General features: G+C 37.0%; 1 protein-coding gene across 1 annotated transcript; it reads right to left on the reverse strand.

The window, feature by feature from the left end:
* Window positions 1-3,979: 3,979 nt before the first annotated feature.
* Window positions 3,980-4,927, reverse strand: LOC102014040 (olfactory receptor 2D2). The gene has a single exon (XM_005380513.1). It carries the CDS (start codon window positions 4,925-4,927, stop codon window positions 3,980-3,982), a length of 948 nt encoding a protein of 315 aa, XP_005380570.1.
* Window positions 4,928-12,093: the final 7,166 nt, after the last annotated feature.

Genomic DNA, 12,093 nt, shown 5'->3' on the forward strand with positions numbered 1-12,093 from the left:
CTAATTTAGAGGGAAACTGAAGGGGTAAAATGCAAAGACAAGGGAAAGAAAATTAAATCCTCAAATGAATTTTTAATCTCTACTCTTTCCGGGAATATACAGTGTATGCCCCCTGGAATTTTGAACTTTCCACTAGAATTCATCTCTGCGTGAAAAAACATGAATAATGGAAGCAGTAATAGAGCAGGCTGTGTCTTCTACGAGATTGTGGCAACAATGTCTCTAAGGATGGTGCTGGTTTACATAAGCTGGATCCTCTGAAGATTGTAAAATTCACTAAAATCCATTCTGTTTTGTTTTAACCTTGAACTTCTTTATCAATTTCATTTTATACTCTTCTGCTTTACTTTTTTGTATTCATCCAAAACCCTACCTGAATATTTCTACGGTATCTTTGTTTCTAAAGTAATTAAAACAATTGTACTAATGACAATAACTTAAGAGTATTATTTCATTCTTTTACTCATTTTTATAAACAAGTTTTTATTAAGCAATCTGCACATATCAGCTCCAGGTTATGCCCTAACAACACTGTGGTAAACAAAGCAATTATCTTGCCTCATGGAATTTACAGTCTAGTAAGAAAGACAATGAAAACATACTTCAGACCTTCACGGCTTTATAATATCCACGTGTTAATTGGGGTAGCAGTTGAGTACCACCTTCCTGCCATGGAGGTTCTGTGCTTCATCCAGAGAAAGACTACCCCACACTGAAAGCCGCCTAAATCTGAAATTATTCACATGGGACGTGAAAGCTGCTTGACAGAAAGATTATTAAGAACTCTCCAGTCAACTATAAATAGAGAGGTTATAGGAATCTTCCATAAATGACTCAAAGTTGCTTTGTGTGCTCAACGTTTTTCTGTAATATTCTTATGATTGGATGCAAGCAATTGGTCCTTTCAAGCCTGAACATCATTCTACCAACATAACAGACTCTGATTTTTCTCAATGAACATAGTACTGTTCTCAACAATTAGGAGCTCTTCCGGGTACAGGCAGTATAACTTTCTGTAATAATTCACTGATAATTGCAGAGTAAAATAGTATTTCCTGCATAAGTATGTCATTTCCACCAACTCCATTAAAAAAGACCCTGCCTGGTAAATGGGTAAACAAATTGAGATAGATACCAACAATGAACTATTGCTCAACAATAAAAAGAGACAATTAATAAATACAAGATGAATGTACCCCAAAAGCGTCATGTTATGTAAAAAAGTCAGACTGAAAAATATACTGTTAGGATACATGTACATAAGGCAAATACATAGTAACAGCAGATCAAATGATTGCTAGATTAGGGAGGTTTTTTTGGTACTGGGAATCAAACTCAGGACCTTGTGCTTGCCAGGCAGGTATTGTACCACTGAGCTATATCCCTGGTCCAAAACTGAAGAGGTAGGATCTTTTTTGTTTTTTCGTACAAGGAATTGAACACAGGACCTTGTACTTGCCAGGTAGGTGCTTATGTCACTGAGCTATATCTCCAGCCCTAAATGTTTCTATGTTTCTTTTTGGTCTTTTTGAGATAGGGTCTAGCTATGCAGTTCAGGCTGGCCTTGACCTCACTTTATAGCCTAGGCTGGCCTCAAACTCACAACGATCCTCCTGCCTCAGCCTCCCAAATGCTGGGATTACAGGCGTGCACCACCACGTCCAGCTGATTGCTTCAGAGTAGGAAGAAAATGAATACAATGACTAAAAGGGGACACCTTAGACTTTTCACAGTGATGAAAATCTTTTATATTATGTGTCGTGGTGGTTAAACTATTGTTTACTTTTGTTAAAAGTGAACTCCAGTGGGAATACAATTCAGTAAACTGGCTCCTGGTGATATGTTGATTACACTGGACCACTTCCATCACCCAGAGCTCAGTATTTGTCCTCATAGAAATAGAATCATAGTATTTCTCTTTTCTTTATGGTGAGGTAATAGACTGAGGTCCACTGAATTTGTGTCAACACACAGTCCAATAACCGGAAGCGTGTGACTTGATAGAATTGCAAAACTGGCCTGCTAAAGTCCCAGTTACCACACCAGATAAGAGGCAACCTCTAAGAGATTGAATCTCTGTCTTATAAAATGCAGTGTATACTTTTTAAATAATTATCAATATATGGCTCTATCTCTACAGTTGCTAGACTTCAAAGAATGATAAACCTAAGGATACAGTTCGAGTGGCTCCTTAGATTATTGAGCAAGCAACCCTCTACAGACTTTTTGCTACCCATCTCTACATTCTTAGGCTTGACTGATTTAAGATTCCCAGTACCCGCAAAATAAATGCCTTCATTATGGTCTTGAACCCCTGAGAATCTTAATGAATTAGAAATGGTTTTCTTGCTGGTATTGTGGTCCTTTTATTACTGAACTGGTAGGCAGACATAAGTAAAATCACTATATTGCCTGAAGTAATTATCTATTTCCAAACACAAATTTTGTTACTGAAATACATTGGTGGTAAAGAAGACTGAGTTACAAAACCAGACAGTGTGCTAGGGTCTCTTATCATACTTCCTTGAACAACAGCACCAGTGAAAAAGAAGCCACAGAAGTACAATAAAAAGGGATGATCAAGAACTCAAATATTAAGGAAAAAAGTTTTAAGCCATTATATGAGATTAAACCCTAGAAAATACAGAATAAGGCAGGAAAAAATATTCATGAAAGGCAGTGAAAGAAAAATTTATAATTATCAATTTAGGTCTGGTGGTTAGGATCAGAAACTATAATAGGTGTGTTTCCTGTTAGTTATTTGTTTTTTTCACCTTTTCTCTTCCTAATTTCCTTACATAAGTAATCCTAGTGGAAACTGTTCTTTTAGATATCAACAAGTGTGACTTGCTTGACATCACACTGCTACAATAAACTTGTTGATGGAACTTTATATGTATTAAAACATATATTTTTAATGTTTAGGATTAGGAACATGAATTAATCACTGTATTAGGACCATGAATTAATTACCGGACCAAGAACAAGTAGATGCCCGAGAGCCAAAAAAAATCACTTGTTCTTCACCTTCAGCTTCCTTTGACCTATTGATTCTCCATCCTTTCTCATCTCGCTATGTTCTTCAGAAAGTTTGTTGTCTTTTATGGCTTGTACAAAGAGGCTCCCTTGTACTCTGACTTCTAGTTGGAATACAATAATGAGGCTCAGAGTGAGGTGGAAATTAAGCTTGAAATATTTCTTCCCAGTGCTTGCTCACTTCCACCTAACCTAGCCCACAGCTCTTGTCTGGTGTACTTTGCATACAGCTACTCCCCCTACATCCTAGTTCTTTCCTGTTGGTCCTTCAGGCCTAGGTTTGATTCCACTCTCACTCTTGTCGGCCCTGGGATGTGTCATTATTTCTTGTTCATTTACAAAACTACATATTCACTCTTATGAAGGTGCATCCTGATAAGTAAGATCCTCATATCTCTAAAAGGACTGTGACATGGACAGAAGAGCGTGTATACTCTGGCTCATTGCACCCGGGCTCTTCCTTACTCACCTCTAACACACACGGGAACACTTGCATGCACATACAGATAGCACCTCGCTCATGGCAAGTGACTGATGTTCATTAAATGTTTATTATTTTATGTTTTTTTAAAAGTTCAGAAATACCAAAATACGAAGAACTTTGAGTAGGATCTTGGCTAGATGAATATATATATATATATATATATATATATATACACACATTATATATAAAAGAGAATATTTTACAAGGTTTGTAAAATAGGAATGTTTCTCAGGAAATGTCCTAAATTTGGGGTGTCAACAACTGAAGCAAAAAAAAAACCAGATCCTCTGTCCTATTGCTCCTTGAATTGTGATGCTTCTTCTACAAAGGAAGTGCTAAATAATAAAGAGTCGGTTCATAGACAAGGCTCCAGGATGAGAATCTTCCCACATTTAGATTCTCGAGGAAGGAGACTACTCAGCAAGCCTTACCGTGTAGGAAGTCAGAAAGGTCTCTGAGTCAGTGGATGATGTTAATTCTGCACAGGAAATTCCTCATGGCTACTTTCCTCAGTGCTCCCTTCACATCCTTGTTCCTCAGGCTGTAGATTAAGGGATTGAGCATGGGAGTTACCACTGCATAGAAAACAGACACCAGTTTCTCTTGCTGTTTGGAAGATTTGGGTGTCATGTAGGTGATGATTGCTGACCCATAAAAAAGGATGACAACCATAAGGTGGGAGCCACAGGTAGAAAATGCCTTGAGCCTTCCCGCAGCTGACTTCATCTTGACCACAGTCTCTATGATGTAGCCATAAGATACAAGAATTAGAGAAACGGGTATAAGAAGAATCACAACCCCCATGAGAAAAATGGCCATCTCCGAAGTGTGAGTGTCTGTGGATGCCAGAATCAACAATGCAGGGGCCTCACAAAAGAAATGAGCAATGCTGTTGCTGCCTCGGTAGGGCAGCCTTAGTGTGAAAGTGGTGTCCACCACAGACACTAAGATACCACTGGTCCATGATCCTGTGGCCAGCTGGATACACACCCTCCAGGTCATGATGCTAGGGTAATGCAAGGGGTTGCAAATTGCCACATACCGATCAAAGGACATCACTGCCAAAAGGACACACTGTGTACACCCGAAAATGAGGAAGAGGAACAGTTGAGCTGCACATCGTGTGAATGAAATGGACTTCTTTCTGGAAAGTAGATGGACTAAGGCCTGAGGAACTATGTTTGTGGAGAAACAGAGGTCAGCCAGAGACAAGTTGCAGAGAAAAAAATACATGGGCGTATGAAGCTGGGAGTCAATCTGAACAAGGGACACGAGAAGCAGATTTCCAAGCACAGTGATCAGATAGACACCCAGGAATAAGACGAAGAGCAGCTGCTGGGTATTAGGGTCATCAGAGAGTCCCAGAAGAAGGAATTCTGCCACTTGTGTCTGATTTGTCTGTCTCATAGTTTGTCTCCCTTTTCAGCAAGAAGTCACTATGTGGTAAACATAGGTGTGCATAACATACAAAATTATATAGTTCAGGAGGGCATCCGTATAACCCCAATTACTACAACATTGCAAGAAATTCCCTTTATAATGCCTTTAGGAGATGATCACGCTGCTTGAGTTGGGAACGTTCTTAGTGTTGCATAATAGTACTTTATAATATGAGGTATTCGTGGTGGGTATAGTCTGGCAAGTATAGAGTAGATCAAAAAAGAATCATCCTCCTTGTTCTGAATATCACAGTTTCAAGGCTACTTCAGGGACCATTTCTACAGTATGTTGAATATTGCGGTTTCACAAATAAGGCAATGAATGTGATCAGATGTATCTATAAAGTCATGCCATGGAATTGCAGTTTATTATCAATTAAATCCTGTCTTATGCTGCTCTTGTCGCATCTCCATCTTATGATTGTGCTAATTTTTTAAAAACACATGTTGGTGATGCAACTGATCTTGTCTCTTCCCTTAAAAGATAATTGGGAAGGAATAAAAATTCAAAAAGAGCCAAACTACTTTGTACAGCAAATATGTTTCTTAGAGAAAACAACTTGTCCTGAAGGAACTGAGGAGCTAAAGAAGAATTCTGAATACGACTGGCATGTTATCTGCAGCTTCTGCTGGAGCTCGGTGAAGCGAATCTTAACTGTGAATAAAATTCCTAAATAACAGACACACCACCAAAGCAGAATTTACATTTAAGTCATCAACTTGGCGATTTTTTGCTCTGCTCAAACAGTACTTCTACCCGCCATCTAGTCCAACATGATCTCTTATGACCTTGTGTTATCTATTGTTTACCTTCTCCCCAAAATTTAAAAACTCTTTTGGAAACTGTGTAAGTTTTTCTGTGTACTTGAGAAGTCATACTAGAGCACCTCATTCAGTAAATGATCATTAATTTTACAATGTCAGCAAAAATAAGTAGAGATGTACAGAAGGCCAGCACTGTCACTAAAGAGATTTGAAAGAACTAGGAGTGATTATAATAGTAGTATTATAATCAGAATTATTATAGTAATCTATTATTATAATCAGAATTAATAGTGATATAATAGTGATTATAATAATTACATAGCTGTTACAAAAGTAAAGGGTACTTAAAGTGTAAAGTTTCAACTTCTATGCAAGTGTTGGATTATCAACTATTTATCTGATAATTGATAACATTTCAAGATAATGTTTTAAATGTATCAGTGACTATCAAGGAAAACAGTTACATCAAATATAGTTATCAATATAATTTTAGAAAAGAAGTATGCAAGCAGCAATATATGTACTTTAATAATACACAATATAAAGATTATATGTGTGTTCATTAACACCTTTTTTGGCAGTACTGGGGATTGAACTTGGGATCTTTTAATAAGCTACATTCGTGGCATTTTTAAATTTTTTTACAATTTTGAGACAGGTTCTCACTAAGCTGCTAAGTCACACTGGCTGGGCTCAAACTTGCAGTCTTTCTGCCTCAGCCTTACAGAATGACATTAAAAGTAGTGGGTCTAATAACCACTTTCATTTCAAAATAATTATGACCTTAAATGTTTGCAGATATCCAAGAGCTACAATGTGATATATAAATACTTAGGATTTCTGCTGCTGACAAACTCATAGGTACTTCCAGTGTTGGTACCAGTGATTACCAAAAGTTAAACTAGAAGCAAATGCCAAATTTCATGTAGTAGAAAGTAAAAGTGTAGAAGTAGCATTTCATATACTAATTGAAGAACACCCTGAAATCCTTGTTAAGAACAGCTAGGCTACAGGAATTTTCTAAAAGAAAGAAATGAAAGGGGAGAGAGAGAAAGAGAGAGAAAGGGGGGAGGAAGAAAGAAAGAATAAGAGGCAAAATTACACCCTACATAACCTATTAACAGTCTTAATATCTAGATGAGTCTGTAGGTTAAAGTGATGAAAAAATTCTACTTATTTAGTCTCAGACTAAAGTTGAGATGTGCGGTTCCTGGTACCGGAGAAAAACCAAAACCAAAAAATAAATAAATAAATAAATAAATAAATAAATAAAGTTGAGATGTGGCATCAGAAGAAGATCCCATTGTCCTTTGTTTAACTGCTTGATGTTTTAGCTGCTTGTTCATTTTGTAAGCAGAAGATCTAAAGCAAATAGCCTAGTCCAAACCAGGTGTCATCTATTTGACAAAAGCCCCATTTATAACCATCCACCCTTACCCATTGCTAATTAGCCATGGATTCCCCTCATGTTTTCTTGCTGTCTGGGATTTCTCCCTCAATATCTTTCCCAATTCTCCATCTTAACCCCAACACAGACATAGATGCAAACAGTTACGCTCATCCAGAAATGCCTAGTCTATCATAGATACGCAAGTGTGCTTACAGCATCATGTACTTACCTCTATAGTAGCTCTTAACGAATATTTCTCTGTGACCGTAAAATGTTCAAGGGCAGGGACAGCACCTGTATTACCTTTATTTCCAGCCAATAAGATCCATCATGGTACATAACTGTCCAGCACTGTATTTTGAACCGATTTGATGTGAGCCAAGGTATCAGAAGACAGAGAGGTGAACGTGTGTTATTGATGAACGTGACTTGTGACTTGTCAGAGGATATGGACTTTTATTGACTAGGAGTGCATTAGAAAGCAGCATGCCTAACTTCCTTGATTGTCATTAGGAATGCTATTCTCCCATACAAATTTAGAGGAGAAAATGTTTCCCCAAGTGACTGTGACTCTACCTTCAAGGTCAAGAAGAATCTGTAAGAAAAACCACTTTCGCTGTCAACCTTTCTGTCATTTAATTTTACCTTTTCTACAGATTGAACAGGAAATGTGAGTTCATTTCTGTAAAGGTAAAATATGTCATTGGATGTGCAGGAAGATCAAAAGGATTGCAGAAACATGCATTGCCTACTTGCCATATATTTTAGGAAGAAGGCATTGAGTAAACCCATAGGGAACCAACACAAACATATCTAATTTCTCTTCTGACTCCAAGATCCTTTGCACTTAAAATCGCTTATTCTTTATCCTCCAAACCCAGCCAAACAGAGGCATAAGAACCAAAACTCATTCTATGGAAGTTCTGTTTACATCCACATGAAATGAGGATGAAGATTATACTTCACTAGGAATTTTATATTGTAATTGTAATAAGGTATGTGAAAATTTGCCACTGTGAAAAATGACCAGATCTGTTGCAGAAGATTTAGCCTCATTAAGTAGGTTATTTTGATAAAACTAGATTAATTTTAAAAATCAAATCTAAGCAGGTGAATGTTCACTTCCAATATGCACGTAGCTATAACTTTTTAGTTCACATCATGGTTTTTCTTCCCTTCCCTCTAATGATCTTACTAAATTTTTTTATCTGGAGGAGAAAAAGATTAAACTAGCATGCCAGCGTGTGTAAAGACACGCCACTGTGGAGGGAGAAAGTGCTGCAGTTGCATTGGATGCACCTTGGGAAAGTGGAGACAACAGGCTTCTTGGCATAAAAGCAGAGCTCTGTAAAATCTCCTAGTCAACATCAAGGACAAGGCAGGAAAGGGAATCCCCACATCACATCGCCCATGGCCTTCTGCTCCATTCGAAGGTCTTACCATTGACTTCAGGATAAACTGTACATTAATAGTTCCATTTAAATGAGGTGAAGCTGTGAAGAGGGGATTCTAGGAACAATCTCTGGAGCAGCTAAAGAACTCAGGAGAATTCTGAATCATTAGTTTGTATCCTGAGCTTTATTTCCTCTCAGGAGACTCCCAAATGGTTATAACGCAGGGGGAACATTGTACTGCTGCAATTAAGCATTTAGTTTCTGGAAGAAAAAAATACTAGGCTGAAACTCAGATCTATCATATACTTTCTGTATAATTTTGAGCAAGTTCATCATTTTCAGAATGGGAAGGTGATAGACTACAGATAGTAATTATTGGATTAATGTGACAACATGACTTATCACAGTGCCTGTGGCACTGCCTTGAATTATTATAATATTAATATATAATTATAATGTACAGTTATTATTATAATCAAGCCTGGGGATTGACATTATGGGTAAATATCTGAGTTTTGACAGATACTGTTTTTGACATTGTTCAGGAAATTTGTCATATATTTGCAGAATCCTAAACTATCCAAATGAGAGGCTAAAAAAGTCCAACACAAGCATGGTGGTTCATGCCTGTAATCCCAGAACTAGGGAGGCTGAGGCAAGAGGATCGTTGTGAGCTCAAGGCCAGCCTGGGCTACAAAGTGAATACAAGACCAGCGTGAACTGCATAGTGGGACCCTGTCTCAAAAAGACCAAAAAAAAAAAAAAAAATCCCACATGAACCAACTGAAAAAAGAAAAATAAACTAAGCAGAATTCTTACTGCTAGATTGAGTGTGGGTAGCAGTGGTAGAAGTCAGAGTCTGAAAAGGAGAGACTCTGGCAGAACTCCCACTGTTTTACTTGAGGTTTCTGGACAACTAGTCTAAGGGAGAACACCAGCTTACCATAAACCTCTCTCACAAAGCCTGAATGGGTAGAAGAGTCAATTAGGTCAACTAAGTTAATTGTATAGTTGCAGTCAATCTTCTTTGTGATATTCCCAACAGCTTGTTTAAAAATTACTAAAAGAAAGTAATCCAAATACACATGAAAATCTATGCTGAATAAACTTATATTTTGTACCGGGTGTGGTGGCACACACCTGAAATCCCAACACTCAGGAGACTGAGGCAGGAGGATCATTGCAAGTTTGAGGCCAGCCTGGGCTACAAAGTGAGCTCAAGTCTGGCCTGAACTGCATAGTGAGACCCCGTCTCAAAAAGACAAAAAAAACTTTTATTTTGTAACTTCATATCTTGAAATAATTTCAGATTTTAAAGAAGTTAAAAGAATACTGTAAAGAACCCTCATACTTCCCTTACCCAAATTCTCCAATTATTAACATTTTACCACATTTTCTTTGTAATTTATCTCTAATTTGCATGTTCTACTTTAATACCTTGGCAGCAATTTATATACCTGATACTAAGAATATATAAAAAGTTTCAACAAATCAATAAAAGTTGGACATTTCAGTTTTTAAATGAGCAAAAGTCGACCAAGCACTTGTTCAGGGAAGCAAGTAGCTAATGAACATACTAAAAAGTGCACTACATAGTTATTCCCTAGGCCTTGTAACCTGAAACCACAGTAAAGTGTCACTGTCACCAAAATGGATGAGATGACTCTGACTATGGAACAATTTACCCAGCTTATGAAAGCGTAAATTGCACAATAAATTCAAATTTCCATTTGGAAGTATTTTTAAAGATAAAAGAAAGGAGGAGGGGAGGAAGAAGGAAGAAAAGAAGGATAGGGAGGGAGGGAGGGAGGAAGGAAGGAAGGAAGGAAGGAAGGAAGGAAGGAAGGAAGGAAACAAAGAAAGAAGAAAGAAAAAAGAGAGAGAAAGAAAAAGAAGTGTTGGTAAGTATCTGAAGACATTGGAACCCCTATATATTGCCACTGTGAGTGTAAAATGATGGAGATGGAGTGGAAAACAGTATAGTGGTTCTTCAATAAATGAAGCATAAAATGATCATATGACCCAACAATTCCCCTGACAGTATATACTCAAGAAAACTGAAAATAAGTTTCTGAATAAATACTTGAAAGTGAATGTTCATAGCAACTCTACCCAAATATTCAATGAAAAAATAAATAAATAAAATGTGGCATATTCCTGCAATTGAGTAATCTTCAATCATAGAAAGGAGCAAAGTACTGATACATGGTACAACGTAGAAGAACTCTTAAAACATGCTGATGGGAAGAAACAACACAAATGATTCTATTCATATGAAGGGCCTAGAATAGGTAGACACAGATGCAAAAAGCAGATCAATGGTTACCGGTAGCTGGAGAGAAGGAGGAGTGAATGGAGAGAGACTCTTGAACGGTATAGGGTTTTCTTTCAGAGTGATGAAAAGGTCCTTCAACTAGACAGTAGTTATGTTTTTGCAGCAACTGAACTGTGCAACTTAAAGTGGCTAAAATGGTAGTTTTATATTTTATCATGAATAAAAATAATTAAAGAATTAAAAGAGAAGAAGCACACAAAGTAATGACCAAACAAGACCTAGCACAAGGAAAAGTGATCTCAAGGGGTTTTTCTTTGCTTCAAGTAACACAAATGTAGCCTACTGCCTTTGTCATAAATTATGTTGAATAATGTTTTTCTCTTATTTTCATGTTATTTATGTTGGGGATGTATTGTGTAATTTGGACATCCTTCCCTGGGAAGGAAGACAATTGAAAATGTGACAGATGTACAGCAAGGACTTCTACAGCATTTAGAAGAAAAAGAATAGATGCACATGTGGAAACCTGAGTAATCAACTTGAATGAGTTCAGTGGAAAAGTAAGAAAGAAAGGATTTAAGAAAATATCATATATACACTGAGAGCACAGGTACAAAACAAAAATTATATTTTCAAGGATAAAATAAAAGCATTGCATATATTACAATGATTATAGGGTCAATTGAAATGAGGTATGAGTATAAATTACGCAAATAATAAATAAGTAAATAAATAAATGAAAAATAGGAAATTTTGAAACACCTATAATAATGTGTCATCTGCTAAGGAAAATGTTAATTTTCTGCCCCAGGAAAATCAATTAATAATAATTTATAAATGGAAGAAATTTAAATTGCATGGCCCTTGTTCAGAAATGGAATTCTTGAGTAGGAAGAAACAGCACAATGAAAATGGCCATACTCTCAAAATTTTTATACAGATTTAATGCAATCCCAATCAAAATGCCTTATCATACTTCACAGAACTAGAAAAACCTTCCTGAAATTCATTTGTAACCAGAAGAGATCTAGGATAGCAAAAACAATTCTGGGCAACAAAGGCAAGGCAGGAAGCATTATAATCCCAGACTTGAAAAATTATACTACAGAGCAACTGTGATAAAAACAGCATGGTACTGGCAAAAAAAGTAGGCCTAAGGATCAATGAAATAGATTAGAAGATGCAAACACAACTCCAAACACACTCTCCCACTTTATCTTTGACAAAGGGGTCAAACACCTTCAATGAAGAAAGCTAGCCTCTTTAACAAATGGTGCCAGGGGCTGGGGATTTAGCTCAGCGGCAAAAGC

Source organism: Chinchilla lanigera, unplaced genomic scaffold, assembly GCF_000276665.1.
Source record: "Chinchilla lanigera isolate Chin_1 unplaced genomic scaffold, ChiLan1.0 scaffold00013, whole genome shotgun sequence".
NCBI lineage: Eukaryota > Metazoa > Chordata > Mammalia > Rodentia > Chinchillidae > Chinchilla > Chinchilla lanigera.

Bases quoted from the DNA above. Each gene is read 5' to 3' on its own strand.
- LOC102014040 (XM_005380513.1), bottom strand. From the start codon at position 4,927: ATGAGACAGACAAATCAGACACAAGTGGCAGAATTCCTTCTTCTGGGA.